The sequence below is a fragment of the Streptopelia decaocto genome (assembly GCF_964273445.1).
Source record: "Streptopelia decaocto genome assembly, chromosome: 4".
Taxonomy (NCBI): domain Eukaryota; kingdom Metazoa; phylum Chordata; class Aves; order Columbiformes; family Columbidae; genus Streptopelia; species Streptopelia decaocto.
In genome coordinates this window covers 21,713,232-21,736,703 of record NC_138658.1, presented here as the reverse complement: position 1 = coordinate 21,736,703, position 23,472 = coordinate 21,713,232, and the positions used below count along the sequence as shown (strand labels likewise).

The 23,472-nt window shown below is 35.8% G+C and overlaps 1 protein-coding gene across 2 annotated transcripts in view; it reads left to right on the top strand.

Annotated features, from left to right (window-relative positions):
• The window catches only part of TTC29 (tetratricopeptide repeat domain 29), a 148,565-nt gene that overhangs the window by 43,436 nt on the left and 81,657 nt on the right, over positions 1 to 23,472 (top strand). For both annotated transcript variants that reach the window (XM_082050592.1, XM_082050593.1), the window contains exon 5: positions 7,736 to 7,921. In XM_082050592.1, the coding sequence (XP_081906718.1) occupies positions 7,736 to 7,921 (186 nt within the window). The remainder of the gene's footprint in view (positions 1 to 7,735; positions 7,922 to 23,472) is intronic.

Below are 23,472 nucleotides of genomic sequence, written 5' to 3'. Positions count from 1 at the left end.
TTTACTGTTGGGTTTGAAAATAGAAACATTTTGTTTACCAGCTGTACACTGTACTTTTAGTGTACATTGTACAGACTGTTTACCTTAACATACACCAGTGAATGTTCTCTCCATTTTCATTTTTAGCGGAACATTTTGATTGAACTTCAAACCACGGCAGAGTCCAGGAGCCATCTTTTCTTTTTCTTTATTTTTTTTCTTTCTTTCTTTTTTTTTTTTTTTCCAAAGGCTATTACCAGTATTATACTGTGTGCAAAGAAAATATCTTTTTTTCTGTCCAATTTAATCTCACTGTCATTGTATTTGAATATCTCCCAAGTACTTAAAAATAGAAAGCTAGCATTAATCCTTGAAGCTTCTCAGAAAAATAGCTGACAGAGTTATTTTGCCCAACATTATTCCAAAAACACTGGCAGAAATATTGGCAAAACGTGACTGCTCTCCTATTCGGTCTTTTTTGATGAAAATAAATGTTTCTGACTTAAAAATTCATTTTTTTCTAATTATTTCTTGATCTTCCTTCTTTATCATGGTCTAACCTCTCTTTGTACTAGTTCTGGTCTGAGTAGTTTAAAAATAAAAAAGGAGTATTTTAGCTGTTTAAATATGTATAGTTGTAGGGATTTTTGCAGATGAATGTAGGATAACTGACAAAGCAATGTATCTACATAGCTCAGCATTTGATGCATGCAGTTATTTTTTGACATATTTATGAAAATGTTGGGTTTTCTTTCAAAAACGAAGTTATTTGGAGGCCATAGAATGGCCTTACCTGATTGCCTGCTTGATTGTACTGCTCGAAGTAATTTCACTTAAAGATATAACTGGCCTTTAAAGGTGTAATACAGCGCTGGCAGGTTGTTGTTGCTCTCCCTGGCCCCTGCTCAGTGCTGTTCTGCAAGTTAGCAAGAGGGAGAGTTTGAAGCCACAGACCATCCTTTTCTGCCATTGAGGGTTACTAACAAAATATCCTTTGGCTGCTGACACCTCGTGAATGAATGATGACCAGACCCTACAGAGATGCACCAACTGAATAGAATTCTTTTTGTCCATTTTATCTAAGACTCAGACAAAATTTGACTTTATATCTCTGTGTCTTTGGGTGGGTCATGATGAAGAAGTAGGAACAAAGGAGATGCAACTAAAAAGTCTTTTTTTTACTTATATTTTGGAATTTTTGAACAGCACCCAGTTTACTGTGTGCCTGGGAGAACAGCTCATTATAATGATGAATGTTGCTGTTTCTCAGATTAAAATACTAAAAGTGAAATTAAAACCTTTAAGCTGGTGTTTCCACAGATTTTACTAAATGAATGTAACTGATTCTTTAAATCACTTGGCTGTTACAGACTCTCTTATTGTTTCAACATGCATTTCTAATTTATTTGTTGGGTCTGTATGCTAATTAGGCTAAGGCACTTCTTTGAATCATCTCACCAAAGTATTGTGTAGCTGCTTTTATTTCTTTAATTAGCACTGAGCCTACCAGAAGAGCAATTAGCAGTGTGCAGATTTTACTGCAAGCATCAGTTGGGTGTTTTAGACGGAGGCCAGCCTCTCAGTGGTAGTGTGCCCAATTTGTTTTTTGTCAAATTAGAGGTCAACTGTCCTATTATTATTTGAGAAGTGCTTGGAAATTGTTGCTCTTCAGATTACATCTGAATTACATATTAAATGCAGGCCTGAACCCTAACTGAATCCTTACCTAGGACTAGTAGAGGCCCTGAAGAACTCATATGACCAGTGCTTACCAGAGTGAGCTGGTTTACTTGTATTGTACAAGTTGAAGGGAATGCAAGGCACTTTACAGCTCAAGAGCAATTAAAGGAAGAGACATCTCACCCGTTGACTCTAGTTTGCCAGAGCAGGGGAGCAAAACCTGGGAAAATGCCCCGGTTCAGTGGCTGCAACGTGTAATGAGCAGTCAGCACCATCATGGCAGATCACTGTGTTCACTGTGCCAAAGACGATGCACAGAACTAATATTTGATATGAACGTGCCTTCAAAGGGACAAGACACTGCTTATTAGCTGAGCATCGGGTCAGCTGGTGGAAGGTAGCAGTTAAGACCTGGGAACCTGGCCTTTTTCAGATTTCATCTGCTCCTGGTACCTAACCCCATGCAAGCTTTGCAGTATGCTGTATGCTAAATGATGAATCTGTGTGTGTACTACAGGCTACTGACCCTTGTTCTACAGAATATCAGATACATAGAATTAGAAGGCAGTGCTAATTTGGCTCTTTTTTCTCTCACTTCAGCATAGGGAAAAATTTCGACAGTATGTGTTATCATTTGTTGTCGTTGTAAAAGGTGACTTTTCATAAACTACATGAAGAAAGCATGAGTATTTGATGTGTTTGCACTGGAAAATCTTTGTCTGAGGTAGTTAAGGTTGAAAACAGAGTTTAGCATTTTACAGTGCAAAGCTTTTCTGTAAGATTTCACACTTATGCCTTAGGCTGGGCTAGAAACATTGCAATAGCCATATTACTCATGCTGGTTTGGAAAAAAAAAAATGAGAGAGGTTGTGCATTAAAAAAGAATAAGAATAAACATACCTAAACCTCTTTTAATATTTGCTTGGAGGAGGCATAGCTTTGTTTGGTTTTGGGGGCATGGGGAAAATAACACTTCTATTTTCTAATCAGGTTTGTCCTTCCCTACTTAATATTGTATCGCAGGAAAAAAAGCAGTAGTTGATAGTGACAAATGGAGGAGATTATTATTTTTGTAATGATGTTACAAAAAGTGAGGTGTTTCTCCTCAGAAAAGAAGCCAAGCCTTCTCAAAATGTAGTCATTTGTAGAACTACCATTGATTTCAACAGAAGCAGCATTTATTGGAACTTTTAAGTAGTGTATTTTCATTGCAATGGCTTGGAGCCCCTCTTCAGCATCCCAGATTACTAGTTAATTGCCTTATGTCGTTATAATTAAATAGCTTTATCCTTCCTTGGCAAAATTATATCCTGACCATTTCCGTAGCATCTTTGTATAGATTGTACTTTCATTGAATATATTCCCCTTATGTACCTAGCAGCGTTCGGAGGGCTGAACTCTGGGTACATCCTGCCTTGTCGTACCTGGGAAACAGAGGCTGTGCCTGAAAGTTGGTGGTGTCAGCATGCTACCCCACAGCAACCTCTCTTCAATCTGTGTGAGTTTGGCTTATGGATAAACTTTCTGGAAGAAGGAATGAATGGGTGGTCCTCTTCTGTAGGTGCAGAGGCATGATTGCCTCAGCAAGGCTTCATAGGGATACTTTCCTTTTGTGCATAGGCGCTCAATTTCAAAGCTATTTTCCATTACAAAGGACTACGGAAATAAAATATTTTTAAAACATCAGATCAAACAAAATGAAAAAGGTCCATTTTCTGTAATTTATATTCTATGACAAAATCATACAAATAATAAAATATTATAAAACAAATACTGCAACATATCATGATCTTTTGTTTTCTGCTTAATTTTTGTCAAATATTACTGCCTGCAATTTGGTATTTTGGTATGGAAAAAATCTTGTGTCAGATAATTGCCCCTAAGATGTGTTCTTAACCCCTGCTTCAGATCTTCAATTAAGTCCAAAACTGCAAACTATCAGGCCTTACTATCTGCTCCATCAAGTTCTGTTTGTTCTATATAGCTGTCTATATAGCTGTCATTTTGGTAGATGTTCATCTTTAAAGTGTTCTCACAGTTGTGTGGCTTAACTGTTCTGGATTTAACTTCTACTGTTTCATGAAATTAATGTAATTTTTGAAAGATTAATGGGGTTGACCTTTAAATCTTTATCTATATGCTTTCTTAATTGTTTCTTATTTTAAAAAAGGAATTTGTCTTGCAGGAACTCTTTTACAAATGCTTGTGTGACTCAAACTTCTCTTTTCTGTTCATTTAGTGCCACATTCCAGTTCTGTCATTACCTCTCTGATAAGTAGTGTACATATATATATATATATATTTTTTTTTTTTAATCAACAGATGCACAAAGATGATTTGTCTACATATAATATATTATCAGATGTAGAGAACTTACTATCCAAAATCAGAGAGGTCAAAGCTTTCATGACTGAACTACCCATGGGAGATTTATAGAAGAGAGTTTTTACCTATTCTGTTTTTCTTCTCCTGTGGAGGTAAAAGTTCACTTTTACCAAGTCTGACATGCTGGCTTTACCACTGTCAGAGTAACATCAGTGAATTTCTTGATTTGTAAATCAGAGAGACTTTGAATCTAGAAGACAATATGACTTTAAAAAGTCTATCTTTTGACATTTATTTTGTGACCAGCATATCTGGTCAGCCACTGTCCAAGACAATTACAGAGAAATGGTTGTCTTTGTGTACATCGCATTGTTATTCACTGCCAGGATAGTCATCAGAGGGTCACATTAAAGTTCATTCAATCAAAGCTGTGGCAGTAGCAATAGTCTGCCTCAGGTCAGTTCCATCTCTTGAGATTCGTAGGGCACTACCTGAAGTTATTTGCATAATTTTATGTAGCATTAGTGTCTTGGTACTTTGTAGCAAAGATTTCAAAGGCAATGAATCTGTATCTAGTGTTCTACCCCAATGACAATCTAATCATCTTTACTGTGTTATCGTAAAGACTTGTAAGTATCCTCTGGTATCTTCTGAGTTCATTTTCACTTAGTTGTAGTTAGTATATAATGTGAATTGTTATCTTTGTGTTAGTGAGTATGATTAGGTTTTCTATTTCTCTGTTCATGCAGTGATTTTTTCGTGTACTTCTAATTGTCCTGGGAACCTGTGCCTTTTACTTTGGAGATAATCTTTAAAGGTGTTGCCTTGTGCTGCAGTAGATGTTTAAGTTTGGATGAGATAAATCACACCCAAGCAGTATCTGCTTTTCTTCACTGAGAGTGAAGTAACCCACAGCTGTATCTAAATTGGTTAGTTTGGATGAATCCAAACTGTCTTGACTTTTTTTATCTATACATATGTACATATGTGCTTACATATATGCATTTTTGTGTGCATGCACACACACAGACAAACACACGTATGTACCTTAAGCCCGAACCAGTTCTGTTACTTGCATCATTTGCAGAGATTTTTATGAGGCTATTGTACCAGAATAGTCTTAATTTCTAACGTGTGAAGAAGTGTTATGTGGTGTTCCCTCCTGCATATTCTGAAGAAGTACTTTTTCAGCCTTAAGGGGGAACAAAAGACATGAAAACTCAGCCATGAAGAATGTTCTGATCAGGAATGCATGAAGTTTATATTTTGATAATTATTCCTCTCAAAACCAAATTTCTAAACATAAACTGATGCTTTGGCATGTTTTGATATCAAACCTTATATACAAATGTTGAGGTGATAATCTAGATATAATTCCTGGGGTGCTTCTGTTTTGGTGATTTTTGCCTAAGGAGATTGTGATTCTAATTGTGATCCTCAATTGTGATTGAGATTCTAATTCCTTGGAAAGGGTGTCATCTTATTTAAAATACTAGAAATGGAAATGTATGTGTAACACAAACTTGTTCAAAAAGAATAATTTCATATATTTCAGTGAAAACTGATAAAGGAATTATTAAAACAGTGGAAGTATGAACTACCACCTAATGGAGGAAAAACTGAGAAAATAAATAGGAAAGCAAAGTAATAAATAGAAAAGCAAAAACAACAACAAAGCAATAATAGAAAGTCTTGCTTACCATTAAAGAAAATAAATGAGTTTGTAAATCAAAAGACAAAACCAGAAAGGTTTCAAGAATGGGAAAAATAAAATTTTAAGCAGAGAAAATTCAGCCAATTTTCTCAAAAATGTCCAAGATAGATGAAAAAGTGAAGGGGAAAAAAACACTAGCTAAACCTGTTGAAGACTGTACACATGATTAAGTGGTTACAGGATTCTTTGAGAAGACAATAAAGTTCTTAATGTGTTGTGCAACACGCTAGAAGAACTTTATCAAGATGTTCTGAAGTCAAAGAACTTAGTCATGACAACAGACAGAATAAGAGATTACTTCCATATGTAATTTGTCATTTTTAATTTGGAAACAGAACATACTGGAGATGAGGCTGAGGAAACAATCTCTTCTGTGGTTTAGTGATGCATTCGAAGTACTTTATTGAGTAATTGCTGTTGTTTGTTCCAAACTATGCAAGTGACTCAGATGATAGAATTTACAGTCAAGCAATTAGTCCTTTTTGAAAGTTGGATTTTCCGCACTTCTTCTGTAGATTAAAATAAACAAACAAATGGAATTTAACTGCATACTTTGATCGAAGTATTTTGATATGGTATCACTGTTTTAAAACATTTAGAAAATATCTTGACTTTGAGTGAGATCTTGCCTGTATTGAAATCAGTTTTTTCCCCCAGCTGATTTCTGTGCTCCATACCCAGGAGTAAAAGGGTTTTTTTTTCTTTCTTTTCTCCCTTCTCTCTCTTTGTAGAGCAAAGCTTACAGATTACAGAACTCCTGAAAGCAAAGCAGTTCTGTTCTCACATCAAGCTTAACCGAACAGTCTCTTACCTGCTGCAAGACTTCGGGTTCTTAACTCCTTCTTTACCCAACTGCATGAAAATTCTGATAAGAACTGGCTGTTTGGCTTACATTCATTTAGCAGCCACAAACACACTATGTAACCAACCGAAACTGCACTGGAATTTTAGCTAACTATTTGCATTTACATCTGACATGAGCAAAGTTTGGAAAGAAAATTCATTTAGTTTTGCCAGCGACAAATTGAACTGTGAAACGTAGAAGTTTATGCTGCTCTTTATTATTTTGGATTCTTCAGCATCATGTGGGGAATATATATTTCAAATCCCCCTTAGGGAGAAGCAGTATGATAAGAGTTGTCAGGGCAGTTTTAGATATCTATTCCAAATTAAGATAGTTTTAGAATATTCTGAGAGAAATAAGTCTAATTCCGTAGGAGCTCTCATTCTGGAATTTTAAATTGTGAATAATGTATTTGTTGATAATATGGCAGTGCTACTTAGATTTGGGACTTGAGGTACTTTTATAAGTTTTTGGGATAGTGTATGTTCATTCAGCTGTTTGAGATGATAAAGAGTAGGAACTAGTTCTTCAGATCATAAAGGAGATCTGTGACTTTGAGTCTCTGCTGCTTTCTGCATTTGTTCTGAGAGCAATACCTTGGTGAACTGTCATTTTCAGGGGAAGGTGTACAAGTTCAGTCTAACCTAAATTTCTAAGAGCGATAAGGTAAAAAAACTGGGAATGTACATGAAAACTCTAAGCCTTTCTTGTTAGTTTTATTTTGAATGTTTAAAATGGTATGAATTAATAGGTTGTGTTTGCGGGGGGTTGTGTTTGCTTCTTGGTCTCCATCACCACAGTTGCTGCAATAGACCAGTTTTGAAAGCTCTCGGTGCCTTTTGAGGTCTCAGTGGCTCCAACAAACACTTCTCCAGCAGTGACTGGTGCTTTTTTTGCTCACTCTACCTCCTCTCTTTTGACTAATCGATGTCTTATCCAGGTTGTGCATACAGAAATGAGCGCACTTTATTGTGGTTTTGCTAAAATAATTTTCAGTTCTGCCTGATTTGGAAGTTTGTAATTTTCCCCTTATCATATTTCCTTGACTGGATACGTGGGAGAACTTGGTGGTATTTGAATGGTGTAAATACAGATAGCCCTTAATTTTAATTATATGGTTATTGCTATAATGTGTAAAATTTCTGAAAGCTGATGATAATCTAACATTTTGATTGTATTTTTTGTTTTTAAAGGGCACTATGAGGAGGTGTATGATAACCAGCTTAATTTGGCCTACTGTTTCAATGACCCTGAGGAAAAATGGTTAAGTAATTACTTCTATGAGCAATGCTTTAACACTGCTAAACTAGTAAAAAATGATGGTGGGAAAAGAGAGGCACAAGCACATGCAAATATGGGCCTCATCAGTGAGGAACAAGGTAAGTCACTGAGATCACAATGCTACATTGTATCAGCATTGAGACAGTCATATTTGGCATTTGTACTTCATCACAGAGCACAGTGTTTCAGTGTAAAACTGATTTGCAACCATAATTTAAAAGAAGTTTTAAAATGGTTGCAGTTCTAATTTTTGGAGCATCTAATAGGAAGACAGGTTTATATTCACCGATGTGTTTCCTCTGTTGACAGTCTGCCTACAGTTGAAAGTACTCAGTCAGATGAAAAACAAAAAGTTTAAAGGAAGCATGTGTTTAATGCAAAGGTTCTTTGGGTTTGACTTTATTTCATTTTTCTTGTTTTTGACATTAGACTGGTAATGCTGCCTCAGGCCAGGGATGTTTGGGTAGGATGGCATCTGTCGTTACACAAACTGGGTTATTTTAAAAGAGGTATGAACATATAACTTAGTTTAATCCAGCCTCAGCAATAGAAAATTTGCATGTGGATAACACAGCCTATATTTTTATGTTCTTTTTAAAAACTACTTTCTGGTTCTCTTGCCTGAAAATGACACCCCGTTTGTTTGTACGTGGCTGCCATATTGGTGTTTGCTTCAGCTTTATACCTCACCATGAGCTCCATTTCTCTATTCCTGTATCTGTATCCTCAAATTGTGAGTCTCTGAAATTAGAAAAGAAATAGAAATAGAAATAACTAGAGAGAACTAGAATCACAGAACAGCCCAGGTTGGAAGGGATCTTGAAAGATCATCTGGTCTAACCTTTCATGGGAAGGGGAGCCTAGATGAGATCAGTTGGCACCCTGTTCAGTCCCATCTTGAAAACCTCCAGTGATGGAGACTCTGTCATATCCTCAGGGAGGTTGTCCCAGTTAATGATTGTTCTCACTGTAAGAATTATTTCTTTCTTATATCAGTATGAACCTTGCTTCTCTATTTAAAAACATACATTACCTATCATGGCAGAGAGGGTTTGTGTGTGTGTATCAGTCTAGGTATAAAAAAAAGCTCGTTTTCTATGTTTGTACAAAATCCTATCCTGTTCTGGGAAGGCAAGCAATGAGTGAACCTCTATTAAGTGAATAGACTAGTTCTAACTCTTACAGGTACTTAACATCTAATCATTGATTCAAACATATGTGATTTGTATTGTCATTACATTTTTGTTTTTAAGTTTGACTTTGTGGGTTAAAATAGTTTCAACTTTGATCTCAGCTTGTGGCTGGTTTCTCAAATAGAATGGCTTTTTTTCAGGGACAAAAAATAAAATTCACATATATATGTGTGTGTGTGTGTGTATATATATATATATATATATATATATATATATAAAGTAGTGTAATTTCAGTCAATGACTGACAGAATGGGTGTGTTTTAAAAGATGGCCTAATTTCCCAGCAAAAAACGTGGACATAAAACCTGCAGCCTTTTTTCTTTTTAATTGAAAGTTTGTTGTCCTGTTTTTTTTTCCCGTGTTCTCTTAAAGCTGAAACAAGAAACTTATATCAATAGTTCCTCATATTTTCTAGACTGGTGGTCATTCACAATGTTTTCCTCTGAACTGTTGCCGTATCTTTCTTGCCTGCAATACCCAGAGCTGAATTTAGTTTTAAAATTTGTCTTCATACTGGTGATCAATAGAATGGAAAGATTACTTTTGGTACAAGTTGTATTTTTATTTGTTTTCAGGTATGACATTGACATTCTTTGTTTCAGCATAAATTGCATACTCAATTCATGACCTTCAGTAATCTCTAAGTTATCTTCTGAAGAACTGCTTACTAACTATTCTGTTCCCTGCTCTGGGATCACCAGTTAGCTCTGCCTAAATGCAATACATTGCTTCCTTTTGCACTGAATAGCATCCTGTGTTTTTCAGGTGGTTTCTAGAAATTGTCAAGATTGCTTTGAATTCTGAAGTTGTCCTTGAACATGCTTTCTCTTCTTCCTAGTTCAGTATCATCTGAATAGTTAATAAAGCAGTCTTCCTATCCTGTAATTCAGATTCTTAATGCAAATACTAAGTAGAAAGCTGTCCCTAGGACAGGCACCTGTGGAACCTCACTGGGTGCCTTTTCCATACTGACAATGGACTACTGATAACTAATGTCTATATGGGATTCCCTGTCCCATTTGCACTCACCTAACAATAGTTGCAGGTGAACTATGCTTCCCTAATGCTTTACGAGAAAGTTGATAACAGTGCGAAAAAAAAATCTCTAAACTTTACTAACTTGAATAGAAGATTGGTTTGGTGGCATTTACTCTTGATGTATTGGCATTGGCTATATTTTCATGTTGCCTCTAAATGCTTGAGAATGATCTCTTTGACCTATGTATTTATTCCAGTATTGTTCCAGGAATTGAAGTTAAGATAAATCCAGTTTCCCAGCAGATAAGAGAGCTCTTGCCTTTAGCCTAGCCAGTTATAATAAAGTAATTTTCATTTTGAGTGAAAAATGCTTAATTCAGTTATCTGTCTGATACTTAATAGAATAAAATTATTGAAATTGCTGAATTTTTTGCAACCTTTTCACTTCGTACTTCAATTACTAAAAAATAAAATTCTAAGAAGATGCATAAAAGCAAACATCCCTATCTGTTCTTAGCTTCAAAGGCTCATACTGAGTGTGATTCGCTACTGTTATCCAACCACTGCCTAAAAAAAAAAAGTAGCGTTTCCTACTTTTATGACGTCTTAAGCAAAAGTTGAGTACTTAAATATATTTAAGTCTGTTACAAAAGTGTGTAAGTAAAGTTATGAAATAGACTTTAAGATGTTCAGAGGAGGGGAAATTTCATTTTCAGACTGTAAAATATTAGAAACTTAGAGAAGAGAGGCTTCTTTATAACATTGGTAAGGAGAAATAAAGCAAGATGCATTTTCACTGCCCAGGGTAAAGCTCCACTGAGTCTGTAGGGTCTGTCCTTTGCAAATATTGTATTTCTATAGAGACAGGCAAAAAAACGAAGAAGCTGAGAGGGTAAGCATAGGATTGGCTTTGAGGGACCACTGAGAAAAAGAGCAGATGTATTCCATGCACTTTTTATTTTCAGCAGATTAAAAATTAAATCACAAGTTCTGATTGCAGAAAAAAAGTGTAAGAGCAGATGTTGACTTGGGATTGTATAAAATTGCATGAGTATTAATGGTCTTATAAGTAAAATTTAAAACATGCTAATTTTTATATTGTAAAAGATAGATATCGCTTGAAAATTAAACTTCTTGTTGTTGTTCGGTTATTTATAATGCTGTGATCTTATTTGTTTGTGAACTGAATGCATCAAATGCCTGCTTCCTATGAGGATATATACAGGAATAGATACATATGTATATGCTTGTATGTGTGCATTAATATATGCATATAGGAATAGGTATGTGTATCTATACAAAGACAGAGAGGTGTGTGTAGGTATGTGAATGATGTCTAACATGTATGTGATGCTTTCATCTGATTTAAATAATTATATCTATAATTATTATCTTGATTCATAGTGCAGCTGGGAGGACGGGAGGACTTACAAGACTGAGAAGCTAATCTTACAGACATTCATGTGTGCATCCTTTTAGATGTAAATATCTTGTCCCAGTTCTTTTCAGTTCTCTCACACAACAGTGTATTTTTTATTACATGTGAACAGAAGCTGTCTGTATATGCTTAGGACTGATTGCTTGGGAGTATAAAGTCAAACATGTACTTGTAAAGATTGTTGTTTGCCTTGGAAACAAATCAATATATTTGCTGAGTAATTTTTGTGTAATCAAATTTAAAGTTCTTTGACTTTCAGCCCGGTCTCTGTCCTGAAGGCTGGATATAATCTGATGTTCATTAATCTTCAAAGCTAAATATTTGAGGTGTCGACAGTGTAGACTTCAGTCATGGTATTTGGATGCAGGTGATTAGTGGCTGTCAGCACATAGTGGCTGTCAGTACATAAGGGGAAAAAAAATAATAATTGAGTAGCCTTTTACAGACACAAACAGAACATTCTGCTTGGAGCAAACGTGTTTTTAGCAGCAGTTCTTTGCAGAATGAGATTTTAACCGCTTCTTTAAAAAGCTGCAAGATAAGGTTTCTGTTTACAGGTTACCCAAATGAAATGCTACTTTTCAGTTATTGCAGGAGTGTTCAGGTTATGATCCTTTTCAATCAGCTGTGCGTGCTCCATACTTTGTCTTTGCTCAGGGGGTTGATAATAAGTTGTATTATTAATTTGGTTACTGGTTGTTTTCCCATATAGCTGTTAAATATGCCAATGGTGCTTTAAACACATTGAAAAAGCAATGTCATATTTTCTTTTTTTTTTCCACATTAAGTCCAGCATTAATTGTCATCCAACTAAGCACAGGCTTTGTGCCGGAATCTCAGGAAAAATAATTTTTAAAATATTTTTGTTCTTGTGCTTTGAATGTGTTTTTAGAAGTAATATCAGTAATTTTCAACGTGTGTATTTTTCTGCATATCAGAGAATAAGAAAGTTATTTTAGTCTGTGATATATTCATGTAAACTCTGCTGAAGTTAATTGTGAGCTTCAAGTTTACACTGTTGTGTCTTGCAGAAGAAACACGGGCTGAGTGTATTGATAAACATAATGGTTGGTTCTAGTTTGTATAGGTTCTTACACTGCCAGTGCTCATTGTTACAGTGCTTTCTGTTTTGTATTAAACAATTAACATCTAATATAAATGAAATTATGTAGAACTTAAATATATGCATCCCAGAGCTTCTAATAACTTAATTAGTAACAAAGGCAGCCCGGGGGAAACATGGAATTTGTACTGGTAGGAGCTCTTTGCTTCAAATACGTTATAACAAAATTAAATATATTTCTGTATTATCAAAAAGCATAACAAAAGCAGATATCTGAAAGTGTGCTTGTTCTAAAAGCAACCATCAAGGCCATTGTAAGTAATACAGGTGTTTGTATAAATGTGTGTATATAGATGCAAACCTACGTACATGTATGTGCACGTACACATCTATATATGCTTATAGATGTGTACACACACTCAAATTTAGCCAGTGCTTTAAAGCCAGTACTTCAGATACCAACGTTTCAATCTTAATGTCAAGCAATTCTGCATTTGTGAGAGAGGCTTAGAGACGACCGATTAACGTGTCTGATGGTGTTTTTCTAATACAGATGCATGACTCTTGTTTCCTTAAGGCACAGCCTTACAAACAGACAGGTTAGTGCTACGTTATCTGTGGGACAAGGAAGCTGGATCTGTGATGACAAGAATTCTGGAGGAAGCAATGAAAACATCATCACTACAGTCTTACTATAAATCTCTATGCTCTCACTCTAGAATGATGCCAGGATCTGAATGTGTACCTTTCAGACAATAGCAGCAACATCGACGTTCACAGGCCATGGTTGCTCTCCTGCATAAGTAAATTAAGCCATGTGCAAGGATGTCTATGAGCATTGGAGCACAGGCTAGTGCTAAAGTGGTGTTAATAGTCCTACACATGCTTTTAGCTTGTGCTAACATGAACTCCCTGCTCTGCAGTTATTCATAGGCACAGTTTGGTAATTAGGAGTGTTTCAGGGACTTTTCATAATGGGCAGTTTGCCAGCAGCCACGCTGTTTTGAAGGCCAAGGGAGTTTACTAGGATAGTTGTACCTTTCCATACCTGTTGGTTGCAGTGCTTGAAAGCATTTCTGAATAAAACTTCCACAATGAATTCCAGTTGTAAATCAGTGCCGTGCCAGAAACTGCATATTCACTGGTATGAGAGGAGTGAGATGTGTGAAAATTATACCATTAATCTCATTGCACTGGTGATTTAGAATTAGCGGTCAGATTTATATTCTGCTAGCACGGAAGGATCAACAAAAGTGGAAGCAATACTTTTTCTGACATGCTTACAGACCAGAAGACTACAGACAGGCGGGACTACTGAGAGAAAGGTACAGCATGCAAAGCAAATAGCGATGTTAGATATCTCAGTGCTGATTCCTATAACGAGCAGCTAACCCGTAACCCTCGATTTTTGTCTTGCTTTGTATGTTTTTTTAGGGTGCAAGTCTTAAAGAATTCTAGATCAGGGTCTCCTTAGCCCTTTCTAAAGTAAGTTTAGACAGTTAAAAAATATACTGCATTCTGAAAATTAATGAATGGGTTTTAAGTGTTCAGTCTTAATCCTGTTCTGCCTTGATTATAAGTAATGTTATGCTCCTGTTGCTTTTCAGTCAGAGCAATGTTATGTCAGAGCTGAGAACTTCTAATCCCTCTGCATCCACCCCAAAAATATTAATAAAAGGGACTAATTTATGAGAAAGGTGTAACTGTTCTGTCAGTAATCATGGGTAACCTACAGTATTTTTTATATTAGAATTTGATGTAGTTTTTTTCTAGATGAAAGGCCTACTGAACACAAGGGAGTTGTAAATAAATTTAATTAATTTGTTGTGGAAAAAAAACCCCACAGGGTTCTTACAGACTTTGACAATCTGGATTAAGACTGAGGAGTAGGATTCTACCTATCATTTTACCATACTGTTGAAATTGAAGTTTTTTATCAAGACATTATGGAAGTTGGTGGAACAATTCCTATTGAGTTTAATGGGCATTTTATTTGAGCTTTTGAAGCTTAAGTATTAATTACTAGATATATTTGGTAAACAACTTAAAGAAAGTTCATAATGTCATCTTTTTGCTTTGCACATAGAAAGTGTGAACTGATCATTTTCTTGTTCTTAGCAGATCCTATTTAATGCATTGCTAAGAAATTATTGATTTTGTATTTTGAATTGTTTATGGCAAGTGTTTTTCAATTAAAAACTGTAATGTATAAACTAAGAGAAACTTGGCATACATTCGTGAGTATCTGTGCAGGGTAAATATGCATGTTGAAACAGAATTTCCTCAATTGGTTTGCCTTCAGGCAAAAATAATTTATATTCAGATTAAAAAAAAAAGAAAAAAAAGGTTAATATTGCAAAGTGAAGTACTAAAAAGGTTTAAAAGGCAAAAGTTAAAGTTCCATGTCAATTTTTTTTTATGCTTTTCTGTGTGCACATTTTAATTACAGTAACGTGTAGTGTCTTTTACTAGGAGATTCCTAAGTATAGCTAGAATAAAATTCCCCTGTGGGATGGATGGCCCACATGCACCTTCTACATTAATAAAACTTTATATTGTTATCTGTGTTGCAAGTCTGCCAAGCCCATTTAAATAGCAAATCGTCATTGTGCTGTATAATGTAGAAATGAAAAGTGCTGCTTTACAATTTGGTTACAAAATCAGAAACAACTGGTAAAAAAAAAAAAAAACAAACAAAACAACAGTGGGACATTCGTGAAGAGCAATAAATTTCTTCCTTACTAGCTGGGGAGTGCAGAACTGTTCATAACAACAGTATTGCTGCATTTGAACTCTCCAACCTGCCTATTTAATGCTGTTATTTTTTCACTATAAGGTGTATAGCCCGTGCAGGGGTGTCCAGCTCATTTTCACCGGGGGCCACATCAGCCTCGCGATTGCCTTCAATGGGCCGAACGTAAGTTTAGGGCTGTGTAAATCTAGGAGTAGTTATATTTATACAGGTGAAAATGAGCTGGACGCCCCTGCTCTACAGGTCTCCATGCTGTTGTATTCACAGTGCAGGTCTGACGCTGGAGGAAGGCAGCCTCAAATCAATCCCACTTCTCTCTTCAGGAACAAAAGACAAAACAGCAACTCAAATTACCAGCTAATAGCTAACCAAGGCCTTTTTGGTTGTGTCTATCCTTGTGTCTGTGTCAGAGCTTCCTTTTTGTAAGCAACTTCTTTTGATCTAAAATGATACCCAGATAAGTGTGTGTTTCTTGATAAAAGATTAATCTCATGATTTCCTTTCTCTTTGTTTTTATAATGGTATTTTTCATAGTGCAGACCAAAAAGAGAAAAGGGATTAAAAGATATAAATGCCTATGTATTTTTTCTCATAGGAAGCCTGAGTGTTAGTCAAAATATGGCAATGATCTAAAGGAGAGTCTCAGTTCTAGAGATTTAGAGAATGTGTATCCTTTGAGGCAGGAGTGACCTTTTTGTTCTCTGTGTTTATACAATACCACTTCCTAGATGCTTCTATTGCACTTGCACTTAGTAAGGTTCCATGTGTGCTGTGACAAAGTAAAAGCTGTATGTGGATGTTCTGCTGGCTGGCCCAGCAGCGTGCTGCCCTCTGGAATACTTACAGCAGAGTTCTACCTGTCTTTCTGTCTGGAATTGGGATCAATCTCTATCCTCAAGCTACTAATTTTCAAAAAACTGGTGGGAACTAACTGTCCTACAGACTTCTAACCACTTATCAAATTCGGTTAAAGTTCACAAGATGATCACATAGGCTTGTTTCCTTTGGAAACTAACCTAGAAATGTCTTTTTGTACTGTTCATCATTTGGAGAAAACAGAGAGCATGTTTCATTTGATTCTTTTAATTTTCTCTGTATGACAGACCATATCCAGTAGTAACCATATATCATTGATTTGTCATATATCCCCTTTGCCCCAGGTTGCATATCCTAGATTGCTAGATTTTAAGATTATTCCTACCTGTGATTATTCCAAACAACTTCGTCAGAAAAAGGAGTGTAGGGATAGTTCAGACCTGAAAACTTCCATGTCTCCAAATTCTGTGTCTTTGGCTACATATACCTATTGCTAAATTTAAAGTTCATATAGAGGCAGATACTTTACATCAGGGAACTTCAGAGACAAAAAGATGCCTTTCCATAATGGGACATGGAAGTCTGCTTATTCAGTTTGACCATTTAAAATTATTTTCATCATATTTACTGAAGCTAACTCTTCTTTGTTCTTCTGCACTAACGCGATGTCACAAAGCAGTTATGTTGTTTTGTTTGTTTGTTTGTTTTTTCTGAATATGTAAGTGAGCTGGGGAAAACTTGATTGTAGAGCATAATTTAAAAAGAATAAGCAGCAAATTCCTAGGATATAAGGTCTTCACACATGATGCTTGTCTTTGTCAGTCAGTGGCAGACAGAAGCAGACATAAATCCAGATACATTCTTGGGGAGGAGAGATTTAAACGGTTTATTAAATAATTGAGGTCATCCTCATGCAAGTGCAGAATGTAGTACCCAGATAAATGATATCTTATTATTACAGGGTTGTTACTGGTGTTGAACCAGTATGTACCATATTGAATTGATGTTATAGAAATTAGGCATGTTTTCAATTCAAATTAGTATGCTCTTAAGAAAGTCTGAAAGAAGCTTCTGAACATCCAACAAGAAAACAAAAAGGACCCGTTGAATTAATCAGAAATATTCTCCATATAATTAATTTTTATTCTTTTTTTTTTTTAAAGGTGTTGCTTGGCAATGAAGATGTTTTGAATAAGAACACTCAGGAAGAATTCTGTAGGGTTCTTATTTTCACTTCTGAAAAAAAAAAAAAACACTGTGAAAATGGAAAACGTGCTTCATGCTTCTCCATTAATTGATTTAAATCAAGGTTTATTTTTAAGCACAGGGAAGTAAATAGTATTTTTTACACTATGAAAAACTAAGCAGGTTTGCCAAAAGCTTTCTTAATCCTTTCACTGTCACTACTGGTTTCCTACCCTGCTTCTTCAAATTGAGAATCTTTCCATTTTGATGTAACACCTGGGGACAACTCTGTATTCTTACTTTGTAATGAGAAGCTCTTCAAAATATTCACAGCAATGCAATCGTGCTAATTGTAAACTTTGTAATTTTTGTTTTCTATAAAAGTATGATGATACATGCAAAAAAAAACCCTTAAATTAGTTTGTGTTCTTAGGTATTTGGTGAATGCAAAGTTCATTTTCAAATAGTTCATAAAATTACTCAAAAAGTGTTGCTATTGTTTACATTGAACTGTGAAATATACAGTTTCAAAAATATTTCCGAAAAGAACTTTTTATGTACGCTTGAGGCGTAGCACTCAAATGAGTTTTTTATATATACCCTTCTGCAAGAAACATGTTATTTCTTGGTGGTTTTGGTATCAAATGTTCCTCTGTTTTCTTTATGTGCACATTCATGAGGATATGGCATTTAATGAAGAGATCTTTCTAAAGTATTGATAGCCATGAGAAAATTATACTATGTTTGATCTGTGTTAAAGATTCAAAGTCCAAGGTCTTTGAATAGAAGTTAGAATAAAAATGTAATTAGGTTACATCCCTAAAGTCTGATATATCTTTAAACAAGACTGCAAATGAAACTTTATTAAAACTTCAAATGAATTATTTCTTTGCTTTTTTAAATTCTTTTTCCCTCTCTTCTCTTTCATGTCTATTACTGACATTGCTGCTTGTATTTTACCTGTCTTTTCCAGGCCATTTTAATTATTTACTGCTTAATGAGTAGTACTGAGATGAAGCTTCATTCAAAGCTGCCCGCTCACTAACAGATTTTTTTTGCTTCAAAGCTTTGCAAGGTCTTGGACTACTGCAGCTGAACCTGCAGTTGTCATCATAAGCTTTCCTGGAGGCAGCGTTTCCTTTTAGTAATTGCTGGGGGAGCTGCTGTCTCCAGAGGTGCCTTCTCAGTGGGACTGAGAGTTGATGGGGTTGCATGTCCTTAGCCCTTATCAATTATCTGTAGAAGTCATAGGTAAAACAAACATTATGAAGCGATTAATAGAAAGATATCTTACTCTTCAGAGGATCATAGGATAACTCAAGTTGGAAGGGACCTCAGTAGGTCGTTAGTCCAACCTTGCTACTCAAAGCATCCTTCTGAAGTAGGTTATTTGCACAATAGAACAGCTTCTGTGCTGGAGCATTGCATCTGATACTGAATTTGTTACTGAAAGCTGTGAAAAGCAAGGGAAACGGGTAGAATATGAATAAATGTTACTACATTCACATACATAAATCACTACCAAAAAATATTTAAACTGAGGGAAGCATTTGACATGAGTTTAAAAAAAAAAAGGTAATGTAGAGCGCAACTAACCTGCTTCTGTATTATTTTCTGTTTTTTATCTCTATTGAGCTAAAAAACCAAACCAAACAAACAAACAAAAAAAACAAAAAACAAGACCAAAAAACCCCACCACAAACCAAGCCCTGAAAAATAGAATTGCATACGTAGCGTGTACCATTGCTCACTATTCCTCGTTACATTTTCACCTCCTTCCCCTCTCTGCATTTGGAGATCTGCCTGGAAACACTGCAATATTTGTGAAACCTGAAGTGTGAGCATCCCACCAAGCGCAGGCCGGCCCTTACTCAGGGCCTGGAGCCTTAACATTGTCAGCTTCCTGAATACATTTGGCATCATAGGTAGCCTCTGTAGATAGGAAGCACTTTGATGCAAACATGAAAGGAGAAGGTTTGAATGTTATTGTGAAGAATTCCATTCTCTTTAAAATGGGTATGTTGTCATTCAGCTAGTGTTCAACATTGTTTGCAATGTTCTCATCTTGATTAAAATTGACATCCATCAAAAAGTGTTTATACATAAATGAATCAGAAGGCAGCATCTGACAAATGTTGCTTTCATAAAATATGTTAACCTAAAAATATAAATTGAAATTGTAAACCAAAGTTTCTGTGTTGATTCCTTTGACTATGTATGTAGGGCAGAAAAGTCAGTGGAATTTTCATATGTGACCTGTCCAGTTGTGTTGTTTGTTTGTAGGTTTTCCTGAAGTTGGGCATTGATCTTGTAAGAGTATAGTTTTTATTGTAGTTTGCATGTCAGCAAAATGCTGCTACAACAGTTTGTGCAATTACAGTGTTGCAAAGCCTTCAGAGATTCTAGATTTCACCTCAGACCTAAACTTCTGTGAAAGTACCTGGAAATAAGAACTTTCTTTCCACAGTTAAGCCTAAAACAAAGGAAAAAAAATCAGTTTTACAATGTAGTTCAGATAGTACAAGAGTAATTACAGGTATGTTTCTAACTTTCAGAGTTAACAGTTACTTAATGTGAAATCACTCTGGTTTATTATTGTCTTTCATATATGTCCATATGTTACGTTTTGAATCACTCTTAAAGTGTGTGTGAGCTCTCTGTGCTTATAGTTTTGGTGGAAATCATGTAATTGACACCAGATTTTCTTTGTAGAGTTACTCTGAGTCGTTACAATCAGTCTCCAGAATGTGTGTATATCTCTTAGAGAAAATCTGAGAAAGGTTTTATGTAGAGGCAGAAGCAACTTAACAAGGCTGGGAGGTAACCCAGAATTTTGAGGATACAGTGGCTGCTGTAGTAACTGGAAAAAAGGATATTTGTTAGGATATTTGTTCCAGTCACCCCTACAACAGTGTGTGTTCCTCCTGTGTTTACTCTTCATGCTTTCTTGTAAGAATTAGAGGATTTGTATTTTTCCCTGCAGTTCCTCTCCTGGCAATGTGCTCTTCAGCTAGTTACAATTTTTTTTCTCTTGCTGGTCCACAGTAAACTATCCCCAAAGCAGCTGTCGTTTCAGCTGCCTGTGGGAAAGCCTGCCTTTGCAGTTCAGTAGTGTCGGCAGCAGCAGGGGAAGGGATTAGAGAGCAGACAGGCAAGCAGCCAGGGGAACTGGTCTTATGCCTAGCTTGCAAGGTGTCTCTTAAAAAACGTTTAAGCAACATCATCTTAGAGCATTTTTAATATCATAATATGTTCATGATGAGGTACAACATACTGTGAGCAGTCCTACTGTGGGTGCCACAGTGCACACTGCCCTCTAGGTAAGTATATTTTGAGTATTTGAGCTTTAGGGCAAGTAATTTAGGTCATCAGAGAACCAGACTATATATGATCTAAGGCTCACTGGATTCCTATAGTTGTGTTTTTAGATAACAGATACTTGGTTAACATCAGCAGAAGTAATATGTCATTGCCTAAACTGCAATACCAAGGATTAGCTCAGCAGTTCTTGACCCAGATGAAGGAACATAAAATACCATCTCTTTGCACAGCAGTCTCAGTCCATCAATGCCAGATCTCAAGTTGTGTGATGCTCAACTTTCCTTTTATCTCCCTTCTTCTCCTTCATATCCTCAAGATTTCTCAGGCATACTTTCAGTTAACCTTGAGCAGCTTAGACTGTAGAGAGAGATCTACTGGTGTCTTGTCAAATTGGGGAAATTGTCAGAATGCCCCATGTGGAGCCAGCATGTTCATTACCAATATTCTTACAAACTGTCTATGTCATTTTGCTAAAACTCCCTGTGGAACCTTTCTGGAAAATGTTATCAGCTCCTGTATAGTAAATTAAAAATATTTTTTTATCCTTTATCTTAAAAATGCTCACCTTGACCATTGTCTGATGTTTGGTTGTGTTCTCAAAGAATCTCATGGAGTTATGGAGCAGCAAAATTTTATTGTAAATCTCTCTCACAAATTTTGTCTTGCTTTTGCAGATGGCTGATAAACTCAGGTTCCTGCATCTGAGATCCATCCCAGTGATTTCTGTGCAGTTCGTTTTACCCGAGGAGACCAGGCTTGCTCAACTATTTAGTGAATGAGAGCCTTGGTTTACGATCCTTGGGAGCTTTTTGTTCCATCTCCCAACATATCTCTGTTAAAGACTTATAACAACCTCTGTAGACAGTTGCTCACAGTGGAAAGTGTGACAGATTCTCAACTATTTCAGTGTGAATAGTGCCACTATAATTATTGTAGTGGAGCAGAGGAAACTAAAAGTTATACAAGTAGTTTGAGCAGTTACATTGAAATGTAAGCCTGTATCTTTAAAAATAGTAATAACATTTTTCTTCTTTTTTTGCCACCATTAACTGTTCACAGAATCACAGAATGTCAGGGATTGGAAGGGACCTCGAAACATCATCCAGTCCAATCCCCCTGCTGGAGCAGGAACACCCAGATGAGGTTACACAGGAAGGCGTCCAGGCGGGTTTTGAATGTCTCCAGAGGAGGAGACTCCACAACCTCCCTGGGCAGCCTGTTCCAGTGCTCTGTCACTCTCACTGAGAAGAAGTTTCTTCTTAAATTTAAATGGAAATTTAAATGTTGCTTCAAGAAGATGTTATGTCCACGTTGTACAGTGAAATAACTGGTTACAAAAGATGCCCTAGTTCTAGATTAAAATACACTATAATATACATAAAGCTTTATTGTTCTATTTGGTTGTCGTTTTAAGCTAAAGTGGAATATTTTGTAAAGTCCTCAACAACTGTTTACAGTTTGTAATTAAATGTGCTCCCTGCTTAGACTAGTGCTGCTGAAGAAATGTACCAAATAGACTTGTCACTTTTTTGTGCAATTATTTCTGTAGCATTATTTTCATTGGTAAATGTTGAGCTGATAGCAAAGGAAATCATTAGGTGCTCTCAGGATTGCTGAGCCATGGAGCTAGAACAGGCCAGTCACTGCGTTTTGCAGATCATGACATTTTAAATTGCCTGTATGCTACTGGAAGCAATCTGTGGACCTAATTAACATCTCATCTAATTAATGTCAGGACTGGATACAGACAACTTTAGATAGCTTTGCTCTGCCTTTGTTTATTAAATATCACATTATTCAAATTTGCTATCTTTAATTTCAGTACTGAAAACTTCAGATTTGTGTGCTGTTTTCTTAAGTTGGAGTAACTTCTTTTTTTTTTTCCTCCTTCAAGTAATCAATGCACTGCTGAATGAGTTCATTTTAATGCACTCAATCATGCCTCTAATGTTTGTAGCTTACGGGCGCAAGCATCAGTAATGCAGGAATGTTATATGGCTTTAGTTTGGGCCATTTCATAAAATATTCATGGAATCAAAAATGTGCATCAAAATAGCGGCTGGGAGAATTACATTTATGTGCCTGCTTTTATGGCAGCTTCACATTTAAACCCATTTGTGTTAATATCTAGTCAATCTTTCTACTTAAATAATAAAAAAAAGGGCAAAATAGTAGTCACCATATATACCCCTTTTGGTTGATATCTATTCTGATATAACAAATGTATGCTTTTGGAGTGGGTTTTAGAAAGGGGGGATTATAAAGGAAGTTTTAGATAATGTAAAAACGTTTCTCTTCAGCATTTACAAAATTACATTCAGTTCTTTTGCTTGAATGAATAGATTTTTTTTTTTACTTCTAAGCAACTCAATGAAAGCTGTAGCACAAATCTTTGCATACATATGCAGTTGCTGTGAAAATAAGAGTAATTTCTAAAATTTGATACTGTTAGTGGCAGAGTAATGTCTTATATTCATAAGGGTGTTTAAAACTAATTCTTTACTCCCAAAATTACATTGTGATGATGTTTAGCTCACTTATTTAAGGTTAAACCATTGTTGATAGTGTTTATTTTGTTGTGCCCTGAGCTACATTAAACTATAACATTTTAGTACTGCTAGTATATATATTGTAAGAGTTACAGTTCTGGTTTTTGAATCCTTTTATAAACAGGGAAGATATATCAGAGATTCTCAAATTCCATTTAGTATACACCGAGCTAATTTCTGCATGGCCGTGGGAAAAGCAATACGCAATTGCTCTTGATGTTGCTATCTGAAAATAGCTATACTGCGTTGTGTAACATTTTGCAAATAGATTTTTCTCAAATATGAATTTCCTAGAAACACTTTCTATTTTTTCTCTTTGAATTCCTAGAGATATAAAAGATAGACTTTACAAAC